Source organism: Macrobrachium rosenbergii, chromosome 40 (assembly GCF_040412425.1).
Source record: "Macrobrachium rosenbergii isolate ZJJX-2024 chromosome 40, ASM4041242v1, whole genome shotgun sequence".
NCBI classification, from domain to species: domain Eukaryota; kingdom Metazoa; phylum Arthropoda; class Malacostraca; order Decapoda; family Palaemonidae; genus Macrobrachium; species Macrobrachium rosenbergii.
This window is the reverse complement of record NC_089780.1, coordinates 26,474,333-26,489,816: the sequence shown is the minus strand read 5'-3', so window position 1 is coordinate 26,489,816 and position 15,484 is coordinate 26,474,333. Positions and strand designations below refer to the sequence as shown.

Here is a 15,484-nt window from a genome sequence, read left to right as displayed (position 1 = left end):
CCTCTATAATGATAAAGTAACCTGCAGTCTCCTCTAATCTTCGAGGAAAGCCTTATCCCATATCAAAGGTTGGTTGTCCGATGAGGGATCTTGGGAAGGCTACCTTTTGTGTGTCTCCTCCTCGTGTAATGAAGAGGAGGTATCTTTCCCATGCCACCAGAGAAGCTCCTTCTTTGGGAGTATCTGCCTTCTCCCAGGGGGACTTCTCCAGCTTGATCGACTTCAGGCAAAGATCGGCCTTTGCCTCCGCTAAGGTCTTCTATATATCTTCGGAGTTGGACCATTTAGTGAAGGACTTGTTTAAAGTCTTTGAGATATCCACCTTCTTGGATTGGACCATGGGGGCTTTGACGAAGAAGATCGAAGACTGCGCCACCCTCCAAGATAATTTTGCAACTGACTGGTTAGGAGTGTTGTCTTGCACGGGCAAAGCGATTCTTGACGGCTGGTAGGAACTGGCTGCACTGTTTTCCTTATGAATCCTTAAAAAGCTGTGGTGCTCCTCTACCACGAAAGGAGTCACTCCCTCCCAGAAATCATCTCTTCCCTCTGCTCCCATGGTTCGTGGTAGTCTGTTTCCTAGTGCTACCTTAGAGCGAGTAGCTTCTGAGTTCTTGAAGAAGACAACATAAGACTTACTCATGCAGTCTACCAAACGACCTAAGCAGCTGGGTCGCACACCTGTGTCCTCCTTTAGTACCAGTGTGGCCTCTCCATTACAGTATCAGCCCTTTTGAGGGGGCAAAGCCGGATATCAGTCCTGACCACATACCAAGCTCTGATCAGTGCTCCCGATTAGGAAATCCTCTACCAGACCCTCCTCTAGCAAGTTAGGATCCGGTTCTTGTTCCAGTGGGAGCCAGGCTGTGTCATTTTTAGAGGAAATGGGAAGTGAAGAAGGCAGAGCTATGGGTAATAGAAGTCCTCAGAGAGGGGTATTCCATCCTGTTCAGCACAGAACCCCCTTTGGTGTCAGTGCTCATCAGCATGACGGCCTACTCAGTAGGCTTACAGGGATTTTCGGGCCTGTCAGGGGAGGTGACTTCTCTGCTCAGGAAAGGGGCTATAGGGGTCATGAAAGATGTAAACTCGGAGGGGTTTTACAACTGTCGTTTTTTCGTACCCAAGTCATCGGGGGGTTGGAGACCTGTCCTGGACGTGATCACCCCAATTTCTTCTTGAAAACAACAAAATTCATGATGGAAACAAATCAATCAGTACTGTTCTCCATCCATCAAGGAGATTGATGGTGACGAAAGACATGGAGGATGCATACTTTCACATTCCAGTTCATCTGGAATCCAGGAAGTGCTTAAGGTTCGTATTCCAGGGCAAAGTCTTCCAATTTTGGGCTCTGTGCTTCGGCCTCTCCACAGCCCCACAGGTCTTCACCAGGGTTCTCGTCCCTTTAGCGCAGTGGCTACATCTAATGGGCATTAATGTATGCCTTATCACAATGATTGGTCCCTACATTCTCCTTCAAGAGCTTGCTACACAGAGGACTTGCAGAAGACACTCCTCCTCACCCGGGATCTGGGACTCTTAATCAACTTTCCCAAGTCCCAACTAGCCCCGACTCAGTCGATTATGTATTTAGGGATGATGATCAATTCTCAGACTTTATGGGCTTTTCTGTCACAGAGAAGATTTCAGTCCTGCCTTCAGACGGTTCAGAAATTCCTCGCTCTCCCTTCCTGCTCAGCCAATGAGTGGGTGAGCCTCCTAGGCACCCTCTCATCCATAGAGAAGTCCATGCCTTTAGAGAGACTTCACACAAGACCCTTACAGTTCTTCCTAAAGTCCATTTGGTGCAGGAAGACCCTCCTGGACTCATTTGCCTTCCCCATCACTCCCAAAATCAAGGAGGACCTTCGGTGGTGGCTTGTAGGAGGGAGATTCTCAGTTGGGAAATCATTACATCCATTGAGCCCAAGCCTAACCTTATTCTCAGATGCTTCAGATCTGGGTTGGGGGCCTCATATGCAGGATTTGGAAGTTGCAGGGATATGGTCGCAAGAAGAATGGAAGCTCCACATCAATGTGAGGGAGCTGAAAGCAGGGCACTTGGCCCTCCGACATTTTGTTTCAGTGACATGCGACGAGACAGTCACGGTACACTCAGACAACTTGGCAGCGTTGGCCTACATCAACAATCAGGGAAGCAAGTGGCCAAAGATCTCTCGTTTGGGCCCAGGACAACCGCACCGGATCATCACCCACTTTATTCAGGGCAAATTGAATGTCCTTGCGGACCAGTTAAGATAAAATACTTATAATGCTGCAAACAGGTGTTACAGACGGAATGGGCGCTGAATCCGCAGGTGTGCACTGACCTGTGGAAACGGTGGGTGAAGCCGTCGATAGACCTGTTTGCGACGTCGAAAAATCACAGTCTTCCACTATATTGCTCTCAATCCCGGACCCTCTGGCACGGGCAACATATGCAATGCTTGAGGGCTGGTCCAACCTGGGCATGTATGCCTTCCCTTCATTCAGCATGGTGAGGGAAGTCATCAACAAGTTTCAGTCCCACAACAACTCTTTAGTGACCCTCGTGGGCCTGTTTTGGCCACAGGGGGAGTGGTTTCCAGACCTTCTCAGAATGTTGGTGGACTTCCCAAGACTCCTACCACAGTGTCGAAGTCTTCTCAAGCAACTCCCTTTCCATTGCTTTCATCAAGGTTTGTCCACCCTCTCTCTGACAGGCTTTAGACTGTCAGGAAGCTTGTCAGAGCAAAAGGTTTTTCAAAAGCAGCTGCAGAGACTATTGCCAGCTGTAGGCAGCAATCCTCCTCCAACATTTACCAGGCTAAGTGGTCAGTCTTCTGCAGCTGGTGTGGAAGATACGGCATCTCATCTTCTGAAACCACTTTAGCACAAATAGCGGTTTTTTTGCTCTTCCTGAAGTCATCCTGAGGCCTAGTGACATTGACTAACAAGGGTTATAGAGCCATGCTTAATTCGGTATTGAGGCATAGAAGCCTGGATCTTGCTGCCAGTCATGATATTAGTGACTTAATTAATCTTTTGATACTTCGAAACAAGACAAACCTACTTCTGTGTCGTGGAACTTAGATATCGTACTTTGTTGGCTCTCAGGTCCTCCCTTTGAGCCCCTTCATGCCTTCTCTCTGAGAGACTTAATGAGAAAATCTTCTTTTTCGTTGCTTTGGCCATAGCCAAAAGAATTGGTGAATTGCAGGCCATGGACAAGCGAGTTGTCTTTTCACAAGGGGATGTGGTCTGCATGTTCATTTTTGGGTTCTTAGCCAAGACTGAAGCCCCATCAAATCCCTGGCCCCATTCATTCTCTATTAAGAACCTGACAAGCATCCTTGGTCCGACAGATCAGGAGAGACTTCTCTGTCTGGTTAGAGCCCTAAAGTGTTATCTTGAGAGAAGTAAGAACATCAGAGGTCCCTCTGGTGTTCTGTGAAGAACCCATCATGTTCTATGTCCAAGAATGCGTTGTCCTTTCTAAGAGAAGTAATCTCTGAATCCCACAGTGGTATTCAGGAAGAGGCATTACCCTTATTGAAAGTTAAAGCCCACAAAATTAGGGGTGTTGCCACTTCTCTGGCATTTAAATACAATCTGTTGCTCTCCACAGTACTTCAATCTATGTATTGAAAGTGTAGGTCTGCTGTTGCCTCTCATTACGTACGTGATGTGGAGACTACTTATGAAAACTGCAGTATTTTAGGTCTGTTTTCCAGTATATATAAAATAAAATTTTATACATATTGACCAAGTACAGTAATTACATGATCGGAGTCCCCCCTCCCCCAACTCCCCTCTCATGGACATAGAGCTTGAATGAATTGAGCTCCTGAACCAGGGTGTACTATTCTTCCTTGAAAGTGGGCGGGGTCAGTTACCTACACCAAAATGATGGAGCGCTACTGCAAAATTTTAAAAACTTGAGCTGTTGCGAAAGTAAGAACTAATAGCAATATAATTACTTGGTAAGTATATATAAAATCTTATTTTATTATAAAAATGTCATTTTTATATGTATATAACTGATCAAGTAGTGGTGTTCATTTTGCAGTTTTAAGTTATAAAGGCTCAAGATTTGTGTTGGTAAACATTACAAAGTTATTCACATCTTTGATGTACAAAATTAAGTTTGAAAATGTTTTAATACATATTGAGATCCTCAGAGTGATTGCTTAAAGTATTTGCTTTTATTTTAACAAGGGTTGTCAGTTTGCATGGAGCACCTAAACCGTTTGCGAGATCTTTCACATTTAAGATCAGTACATCGAGGAACTTACTTCTGTGACATGAAAACTCTGGAACCTCGTCGATTGACTGGAGAAGCATGGGGTAAGTAAGAATTTAAATTTAAGGACCAGAAAGGAAAACTATTGGCTACATGTGTCAGACAACTTTCTTCATGCTTATGAACTGTATAGAATTAACTTAGTAATATACTTAATATAGTTAATGTTATTTGAAAGGAAGTACCAGGACCAGAAGAATGGGAAAGGGCAAAGAAGAGAGGTGGACACTGTGTTATAGTGGAAGGGCAGGCATTAGAATTACTTTATAACAATTTTGTTACCTTGGAGACATTTTAAAAAAGTGAAGCAGGCTTGAAAGGAGTAGTAAGAGGAGTAGTAACATCTAGAGTGAAGAGGAAAGAGATTGCTGGACTAATGCTAAATAAAAGTATACCATAGATTCTGATGTCTGCAGCAAAGACAGGCACTAGCAAAGAAAATGGATATTACAAAAAAGGTGTCTACAGAATGCTAAGTCATGAACAGAATGTAGTGGGAAGATTATATTTTAAATGAAGTTGCAGAGATATTGAACTGAAGGCAGGAAAATACAGTCAAGGTCTAAAATATATTGAGATGATTTACAGAAGTAGCAGGGTAAAGACCATTAAGAAAATGTCGGAAATATTCAGAAAAAGTTATATTGCATAAGACAGAAAAGAGTAGAGAGAACTCATTTCACAGGTAACTATAGAAAGGGGAATTCAATGTCAAAATTGTAGTAAATATGGACACACAAAGAAAAACTGTCAGAAATGAACCTATGTGTTATTGTGGTTCTGATTTAACATGCCACACAGTGGAAATGTAGTGAGCCAAAATGTGTAAACTGTGGACAAGATCATCATGCAAGATCCAAAGAATGTATGTACTACGTATACAATACAGAAGTGAAAATGTTACAAGAATGAACAGGGATGTCTATAAGAGAGGCTAAGTTGGAATTAAAAGTGAGAGGAATTCAAGATTTATCTAAGAAACATACATATTCTTCAATAACAGGAACCAATAATTAAACAAAAATACAGAGAAATAGTAGTAACGGAGCACAGAAAAGTAAATCGCAAGAAGAAATTAATGTTCAAGGAAAAAAACTAAAATGGTAAAGAATAAAGAAACAGGTACAAATGATATGGATAACATTTTATCGAATGCATTTGAAATATTAATGCAAATAGGAACACAGGAGGGCACTACTAAGGAAGTAACAGAGGAGGGACATGATAGACTGGAAATTAAAGATGAAAAAAGGCCATCGGAAAGAACGGCATGCAAGACAAAGAAACCAACAACTGTTAGAGAAACATCGGTCAAACCAAAGACAAAAGTTATGAAGAAAGAGCAAAAACAAAAACAAGTTAAGAATATACCAGTATCTCCTAAAGTACTGTAATAGTAAAACCTATGGATACAGATATCCAAAATACCGAAAAAGTGGAAGAGAACCGTACCATAGACAACAATGAATGTGTCAAGGGAGAAGAGATTACTCCATCACCAATAATTGGTGCAACAAGAACAAATAAAGAAGGAAATATACATGATAACACATGTGGATGTAATGATTGTTTCATTGCATTGTGCAATAATAACAAAAACATAACAAAAGATAGTTTAACAAACATTATAGGAAATTTTATGAAATATAGAAAAAAAAGAAACTACAGTACTGATTTAAGCACCCATAAAAAAGGTTGCATGTGCATTGAGCACTTAATATGTTATAAAGAAAAACAAATGAATGTTGTGAGTAAATTATTAGAAAAAATCCAAGTTGATAATACAAAAAAAGAGAGTAAAACTCGACAGCTATAATAAAATATTTACAATAGCCATATTATACAATGGAACATAAATGGTCTGCAGACCAGTTACACCTAGGAGAAATACAACAATTACGAAAAGAATATGAACCAATGATATTATATTTACAACATGTCAACAAAACAATATCAACAATAGGTAATACACCTTATCATCTTTATCTAGAGAGGAAGAAGGAAATTTAGGTACTGCTATATCCCCATTCCGCTACGACAGCGTGACGATAAACTGAAAATTGCCGACCAAAAATCGTGTTATAACTAGCACTGATCCTCGGTTAGCAGCGCTGATAACCAGGGATCAGCACTGATAACTGGGGATCGTTGCCGATAACCGGGGATCGGTGCGATAACCGGGGATCGGTGCCGATAACCAGGAATTGGTGTCGAAAATTGGTTATTGTCGCCGCTGGCCGAAACCGGATTGCCGATAACTGGGGACTGCCTGTATATGTACATAACAAAGGATGTTATGACAAAGTACCTGTAAACTTTACTGATCTGCAAATATCGAGTATTTGAATACGAAAAAAAATTATAATTATGTAATTTATAATTTATGCACTCTACCAAATAAAAATTATGACTGACAAACTTAAAGAATTACTTTAATAATGCCAAGGAACCTACATTAATAGTAGGTGATTTTAATGCCCAAAACCCGATGTGGAACTGAAATTGTACAGACTCATATAGAGCATGAAGTAAAATAGAAGAATTCATAGATTCATATGACATGTGCTGTATAAATGATAACGAAATCAGCACATATTTTTCTAAAACACATGGAGCATTTTCCTCAGTCGACTTAGCTCTATGTACAACAAACATAGTTGACAGATTGGATTGGAATACAGTTGACAACGTGCATACAAGTAATCATTTCCCAATATTAACTTCATTATTACAAAATAATCACATCAACCATGTCCCTCAATATAACATTTATAAAGCAGACTGGGAGCAATATGAATTCCGCTCTAAGAATATCCTACCATTTGAATATTTAAAGGATCATAATGAAACTAATAAATTTCTTGTTGATTTCATTAAAAATGCTGCTGATAAAGCAATACCAAAATCCAAATCTCATCCAACAAAACACAAAGTCCCATGGTGGTCTGAAAAACTAACAGAGTTAATAAAAAGTAAAACACCAAATTGGAAGACGATTAGATAATTTGAATAGAAAGTTAAGTAAAATAAATAAAACCATTACCAATATTAGAAGGAACTTTACAAAAAATGACTATATTGTTATTAGAAATTGATACATTAAAACCTCTCTATAACAAAATATCTGCAAAATTTAAAAGAGAAGTAATTCAAGGAAGAACCGTTTCATGAAGGAAGTATGTATCAGATCTCTCTAATAATACTCCCATACAAAAAATATGGGAAAAATTCAGGAAAATAAATGGTACCCATATTAAACCACCTAGACATGCCATCATAAAAGATGGGAAAAGAATACTTGATCCTAAAGAAATAAGTAATGTAATAGGAGAAAATTTAGCAAAAAATAAGTAGACAAAAATTTGGATGAACATTTCTGCACAAAGAAAAATAATAGAGAATTATTAATACAATAAATTTTGAAACAATAGAAGATATATATTAAAAAGAAAATTTAATATGGAAGAGTTAAAATTTGCTCTGTTGAACAGCAATAAATATGCCCCTGGAGGTGACAGTATTTGTTTTGAAATGATCTGCCATTTAGCACTCTTATGATCTCGTTACTGAGATCAACAGGTTCTATACAAAAACAAGCAATTTGGCTATAAATACTGACGAGAGGTGGCAAACAAAGGGGGGAGGAGCAGAACAAAACTAAAAAGTTACCTTAATATTAATTTATTAGTTACAAAATTTACAAGTGAGTCAGGTTCAGGAGAGAAAAAACTTAAAATAACCAAATCAGTGAACATGTTGGCCAAATCAATAAACAAACTCGTGAGACAGCAACATAAAATTCACATAATTAAACAATTCAAAAGAATCATAATAATACACAGGCAGCATAATATCATAAATAACATTAGCAACAATAAATAAAAAACAAGCAGCATAAAGAAATAAATCAACAGCCATAAAACCAACACTGCTGGACAGCTAAACAGAGCCGACACGGCAACTATCAAGTCCTCAGGAATAGTTCTCCAACACTGGACGCCCACGACAGAGTCGAGACGACAACCATCACGTCCAAAAAAATTGCTCTCCACTGGTCTGCTGCCATGACCTGCTGCTGTCCTGGACCTGACTGGCGAAGTCTGACACCATCCACCATTGTCAACTAGCCAGAAGAAGAACAAACACAAACAAAGGAGGCAACAACCCGAACAAGCACCTTTGGCAAAGACATACTTACTAGAGTTTTATAACCACTTATGGCATCCAAATTTATTTCCTAATAAATGGCGTAAAGCTATAATTATTCATATCTCCAAACCTGGAAAAGATCCCAGTAATGTAAACAATTACAGACCAGTTTCTTTAACTAGTTGTTTATGCAAATTACTAGAAAAAGTGGTAAATGCTCGACTAACATGGCACATTCGTGAAAATAAAATTTTGACTCCCAAATTTTGGGTCACAATGTAACAGACCTACACTGGATTCTCTGTCTAAGTTGGAAGACCACATACAAGAGGATTTGAACAAAACAAATTACTATAGCTGTCTTTTGACAAATTGAAAAGGCATATGATACTACATGGAGATATGCAGTATTAAAAACTTTACACAAAAATAGCATCCGGACATTTACCTAGGTTTATCCAAAACTTTGTGACAAATTGCACTTTTCAATTGAGAATTGATGATGTATTGTCAAGTACATTTCCACTTGAAAATGGTGTTCCACAAGGAAGCGTCCTTAGTGGCACACTGTTTACTTTAGCAGTAAGTGATATCAGTAATAATCTACTAATTGGAATTAAAAGTAAGATGTATATGGATGATTTTGCCATATATTATTCAGCATCTTGCATAAAACATGCAGAGCAAATCATTAATAAAACTATAATAAAAATAAGTGAATGGACCTCATCTGTAGGCTTCAAATTTTCCATACAAAAGACTCGATCGGTAGGTAATGTTTTATAAAATAAAAAAATGGAAAAAAGGGGAAGAAATAGATTTAAAAATCAGGAATCATTCCATACCAATTGGCCAAAGAGCAAAATTTTTGGGATTAGTATTCGATACTCACTTGAACAGGAAAGCCCAGATAATACACACATAATCAAAATGTAAAAGAGCATTAAACCTAATTAAAAAACTATCAAAGACTTCTTGGGGGAGCCAATAGACATACCCTTACTGTATTGTATAAAGCAAGTGCTCTCTAACATTGATTATGGAATTGAAATATATGGCTCGGCATCAAACGCAACGCTAAAAACATTAGACCCAGTCCATAATGAAGGCCTTAGAATATGTTCAGGAGCATTTCATCAACACCAACATCATCTTTACAAGTTGAATGTGGTGAACTACCTCTCTCCATAGAGAGCTAGTAACAATGAGCAGTACTCTGAGAATTCAGACAAATGATTCTGCAACCAAAAAATTATTTAAATTAAGAGATGTGTTTATAAACAATCATCCACCTCCTTTCCCAATTAGAGCTAGAAGATTGTTTGAGTTGCTAAATATAAATATACAAGTACCTTTAATATTAAAATTACCTCTTCCTTGGACAGTGCATAAAATGAGAATTTGTACACACTTAAAATATTTATCAAAAAGTTATTCATATACCCCAGAACACCATAGACAACATACAGTTGAACATATAGTCCGGAAAGGTCCACGTTACGCAATACACACCGACGGATCTGAGTCACAATACGGAGTGGGATGTGCTGCAGTATCCCCAGGCAAAATGTATCAGATGATGCCTCAGTATTTACAGCTGAGTTATGTGCAATAGCATCAGCCATGAAAATAATTAGAGAAACCTCATGTAATAATTTTGTGATTTATAGTGACCCCAGAAGCATTGTTGAAGCCATTCAAAACTATAATAAAAAAATAATATTGTACAAGAAATTAAGTTTTCACTCCATAAATTGTATAATAATGGAAAAAAAATATTGAAATATGTTGGATCCCTTCCCATGTGGGTATTAAAGGAAATGAAGAGGCTGATAAAGCAGCTAAAGAAGCAGTCCACATGACAAGAGCAAATGTAGACCTCCCTATTGGTGACTATATATGATATATAAAAACAATCATTGTAAGTAAATGGCAAAATATATGGAATGAAGAACCTGAAAATAATAAATTAAAACAGATAAAATCAGTGTTGTAAAATGGAGTTCAAACATATCAGAGAGAGAGACTCATACAAGTAATTCTCACGCTTCTTTGAATCGGCCATACTCGATTTGACACATGGATGCTTAATGAACAGTCCATGTGGCCCTTCTCCCACGTGCCCAGATTGCAAAGTGTTGATAATTGTGAAACATGTATTGTGTGAATGTCCAAAATATAACCTGCAGCAAATATCAAATTTTGAAAATAGATCAGTAAAAGAAATTTTGTTGGAATCTTCAATATTTTCAGGAAAACCCATTTTGATGTTCATGAGGAGCTGTGATTTAATTGATAAAATATAAAAAGTAAATAATAAAAATACAAAAAACTTAATGAATTTTAAAACAACTAAATTTTAAAATTTTACTTAATAATTTTACTTAACTCATTTTGAATTTTAATATACCTTTTTGTGAGTATATTTGAAACATGAGTGTAAATGTATTTATTGTGTGAGTGTGTACCAGTATGAGAGTGTATACCTTTGTGCATTTTTAATTTCATTTTCATTCATTCATCACCCTACAAAGTGACATATTTGGTCCCAGTGCTAGGCTTCTAGCCTAGACCTGTCATTTCATCCAAATCCTTCAGGGCAGCCCTATGAGGGCTGATAGTCAGCTCAGTGGTCTGGTTAAACCTTTTCAATAATAATAATAATGAGTGTGTTTTGCCACCTTCCTGGGTGCTACTACTGACAATAATGCTAACAAGCAAGCAATATATATTATATTTATAATATATACATTATATATATAATATATATATATATATATATATATATATATATATATATATATATATATATATATATATATATATATATATATATATATATATATATATATATATATATATATATATATATATATAAAATATCTATCTCTATCTATCTATCTAACTATCTAGACAAAGAGTGGAGTGGTTGGTGATGTTCAGAGATCACAGATATAAGGTTATATTTGAGTGATGTATATCTCTGACAAACAAAAATCAGTTTGTTCCTACAAGGATAGAACCATTGCCTTTTACATTAGTACTATCCTTTTCAGGCATGAGCTGGATAGGTCGTTGAATCTTGAAACAAGTTAGTTAACTGGTAGAGGTGGGTGTTTGGGGGTGGCATAGCCATTTGATAGGGCACATCTCTAACTTGCCACACCTTGCCACTCACTTTTTCTTCGGCTGCCAGAGAGGAAAGACATACCTGCTCTCTCTTTTAGGATTAGTACCTTGTTACCCTTGTTTTTTTTGCAACCTTTATTGCTTCTTTTTATGCTTTGTGCCTTTACACTGTATTATTGTGACTTTTGGTCCTTTTTGTATGAAAAATGACATTTTTATAATAAAGTTTTACATATACTTACCAAGTAATTACATAGCTATAGTTTCTAACTAGTTTGACAGCTAAAATTTAAAAATTTGCAGTAACAATTCTTTTGTTTTGGTGTAGGTATATAGTCCCACCAACTTTCAGAAAGGAGAGGAACAACTCAGCAAAGCACTTCTATTTGTTTGTGCCTAAATGACCATGCAAGGGGAGGAGGGTGGGCTTCCATTATATAAGTAGTTGGCAAGTAATGTATATATAATACTTTATTTTATTATAAAAACGTCATTTTTAAGTAAGTAACTTACAAAGTAATTACATAGCTGTTTCCCACATTGACGGGAGGTGGGATGCATGGACATCTTCTACCCCAAAACATTAGTAAGTGTAATGAATTTGAGAATAGACAAATTTGCTAGTATTGAAAGAATACTTGTTGTATCCTTTCCTGCCTCTGGTTGGCGCTCATCTTAACTGCAGTGGCGTGGCAGTAAAGCCAAGAGTCGCGTGCTACATAAGTGGGAGCTTTAATCGAAGGACCATTCTGATTGTTAGTAAAGCATACAAAATTTGCCCTCTGCCCTGGGCACAGTACCATCAAAAAGACAACCAGATAACCACACTTATTACCTACACCAAAGATTAAAACACCATCACCCCTTCATTAAAAAACACAAAACTGGCAGGTATCCAAGCACATAGTACAGGCAGTCCCCGGTTAACGGCGGGCTCAGTTAATGGCGATCCAGTTTTGCAGCGCTTGTCCAGCGACAAAAATATGGTATTTTCATTATAAAATAAGTTTTAAATATACTTACCTGGTAGTTACATATATAAAGGCTTTATCCCGCCGATTAAGTCAGCGCGCACGGCAGAAATTCAAAATTCCAATCGCCGATAGATGGTCAGGTGGCCATACCTGAGCGCCCTCTACCAGGTAACTAGAACCATTCCCAATTGTCCTCAGAAATTCCATGCCCCTGTTCTCAGAGGGGAGGAGGGAGGACCTTTTATATATGTAACTACCAGGTAAGTATATTTAAAAACTTATTTTATAATGAAAAATACCATTTTAAATATCTAACTTCCTGGTAGTTACATATATATAGCTGATTGACACCATTGGTGGTGGGTTAGAGAACCAAAACACCGTTGGGAATTCGTATAATTACTAAACACTAAAAATTAGCTGTAAACATACTCTGGTTCTTACCTGATAAGGAAGCTGGCTTCCCAATTATCCTGCCTCATTCGCCTGCATTCCTTGCAGAGACCCAGCGGAACAGGGGCTGTAGAAAGTCTCTATGGGCTGTCACACGGTCCTCGACCTTAACATGACTAGACCACCACCCTTGCTATCCTGGCATAGCCATGGACAAAGAGCTGACCACCTGACCCACTAAAATCACTAAATAACACACTCCATAAAACCTAACTTAGACTTGATAACCCCAGACTGTGGAAGGTTGCAACAACCTTCACAGACAACCTGCGAGTTCAAATCAAGAAAAAGGCAAGGGTATAATACAAAAAAAAAGGTTATAGGGTAGAGGCAGTAGTACCCTCTCCAACTACGGCGCTGGAGGCAACGTGACGGACCCAGGGAACAGCAATCCTCATATTGGGTCTGTACTTCTTTCAGGTAACAATCTCGTTAAGATAGATTTGTTTCGGCAAAAAGTCGCCCAAAATCGATTTCATAGACCTGTTGTGTCTATAAGCCATCGAAGTTGCCACAGCTCTTACCTGAGCTGTGCGCTTTGACTTTGAGGATTGGAAAGCTTTTCTCGTCACATTCTTGGTGAGCTTCCTTATTAAGTCCTGATAAAGAACGCCAGTGCATTCTTTGATAAGGGTAACGAAGGTTTTTCACTGAGCACCAGAGGTGATCTGTCTGACCTCTCATGTTTCTGGTCCTTTGTAGATAAAATTTTAGGGCCCTAACTGGACAAAGGCCTCTCTTTTTCCTGTCCTACTAAATGAGACAGCCCTGGTATGGAAAAAGATCTGGGCCATGGTTGAGAAGGGTTCTGTTTTTAGCGAGAAAACCAAGTTGAAGTGAGCAGACTGCATTTTCCCCCATTGAAGCCTACTTTCTTGCTAAAGGCTTGTAGTTCTCCTACCCTCTTGGCTGTAGCCAAAGCGACCAGGAAAAGGGTCTTCTTAGTGAGATCCTTCCATGAAGCCTTGTCGTAGAGGTTCAAACCTATTCGAGGTTAAAAATTTTAAGACTACGTCCAAATTCCAAGAGGGGTTGGGTTGTCCTTCCTCTTAACTGTCTCAAAGGACCTTATGAGATCCATGAGGTCCTTGTCTCCCGACACGCCAATATTTCTGTGACGGAAGACGGAAGCAAGCATGCTGCGGTATCCCTTGATGGTAGATACTGCTAGGTTTCCTTGGGTTTTCAAATGCAGAAGAAAATCTGCCAGTTGAGTTAGAGAGGTACTGGAAGAGGAAATGTTTTCCTGCACCATTCCCTGAATACGCCCCACTTTGATTGGTACACCTTGAGTGTGGACGTTCTCCTACGCTCTCTCGCGATGGCTCTTGCAGCTTCCCTTGAAAAACCCTTCGCTCTTGCCAGTTTTTCGATAGTCGAAAGGCAGTTAGGTTGAGAGCGAGGGGATTTTTGATGGTATCTCTCTATATGTGGCTGTCTGAGTAGATCGTTCCGACAAGGTAACGATCTGGGGTGTCTACTAGCCACTCCATCACCTCCGTGATCCATGGTCTCATGGGCCAAAATGGAGCTATCAGGGTCATGCGGGCGTCGTTCGACTCTCTGAACTTCTTCATGACTCTGTCTAGGATCTTGAATGGAGGAAAAGCATATGTCTAGTCCTCCCAATTCATGAGGAAGGCGTCCACCGCCACTGCTTCCTGGTCTGGGACTGGAGAGCAGTAGACTGGTAACCTCTTCGTTCTCTGTGTCGCAAAGAGGTCTATTGACGGTTCTCCCCACACATTCCAAAGCCTGTTACACATCGTGATGTAAGGTCCATTCTGTCGTGAGAACCTGTCTTCCTCTGCTGAGAAGATCCGCTCTGACGTTCTTCTCTCCCTCTATGAAGCGGGTCATCAGAGTTAAGTTGTTCGCTTCTGCCCACAGCAGAAGATCTTTGGCTGCCTCGTAAAGGGAAAACGAACGAGTGCCACCCTGTTTCCTGATGTAGGCCAACGCTGTGGTGTTGTCTGCGTTGACCTGTACAATCTTGTTCTGGACCTTCTCTGAAAAGTGGACTAGTGCAAGATGAATGGCCACCAGTTCCTTGACATTTATATGCCATTTCTTCTGATGGTTTTCCCATAGACCTGAGATCTCGCCCTTCCCCAGCGTTGCACCCCATCCCATGTCCGATGCGTCTGAATACAACACTAGGTCGGGTTCTTTTGTTGAAGTTCGAGGCCTGCTTGAAGTTTTTTGGGGTCGTTCCACCAACTCAAATGTTTTTGATTCCCAGAGGGATCGGAATCCACGTCTCCAGATCTTGGCCTCTTTCCAATAGCTTGACAGATGGAACTGAAGTGGACGTAGATGTAGTCTTCCCAGGGGAGACGAATTGTTCGATCGAGAGAGGGTCCCCCAGCAGACTCATCCACTCCCTCGCCAACAGGTCCATCTCCTAGAAAGAGCTTCACCTTTTCTAAGCAATCTAGAATGCGTTTGGGGCTGGAAAAGCCCGAAAAACCACTGACTGAATCCTCATCCCCAG

The 15,484-nt window shown here is 39.2% G+C and overlaps 1 protein-coding gene across 2 annotated transcripts in view; it reads left to right on the top strand.

Annotated features, from left to right (window-relative positions):
* RpI135 (RNA polymerase I subunit Rpl135) overlaps positions 1 to 15,484 on the top strand; it is a 164,906-nt gene that overhangs the window by 85,844 nt on the left and 63,578 nt on the right. For both annotated transcript variants that reach the window (XM_067083406.1, XM_067083407.1), the window contains one exon: positions 4,201 to 4,329. In XM_067083406.1, the coding sequence (XP_066939507.1) occupies positions 4,201 to 4,329 (129 nt within the window). The remainder of the gene's footprint in view (positions 1 to 4,200; positions 4,330 to 15,484) is intronic.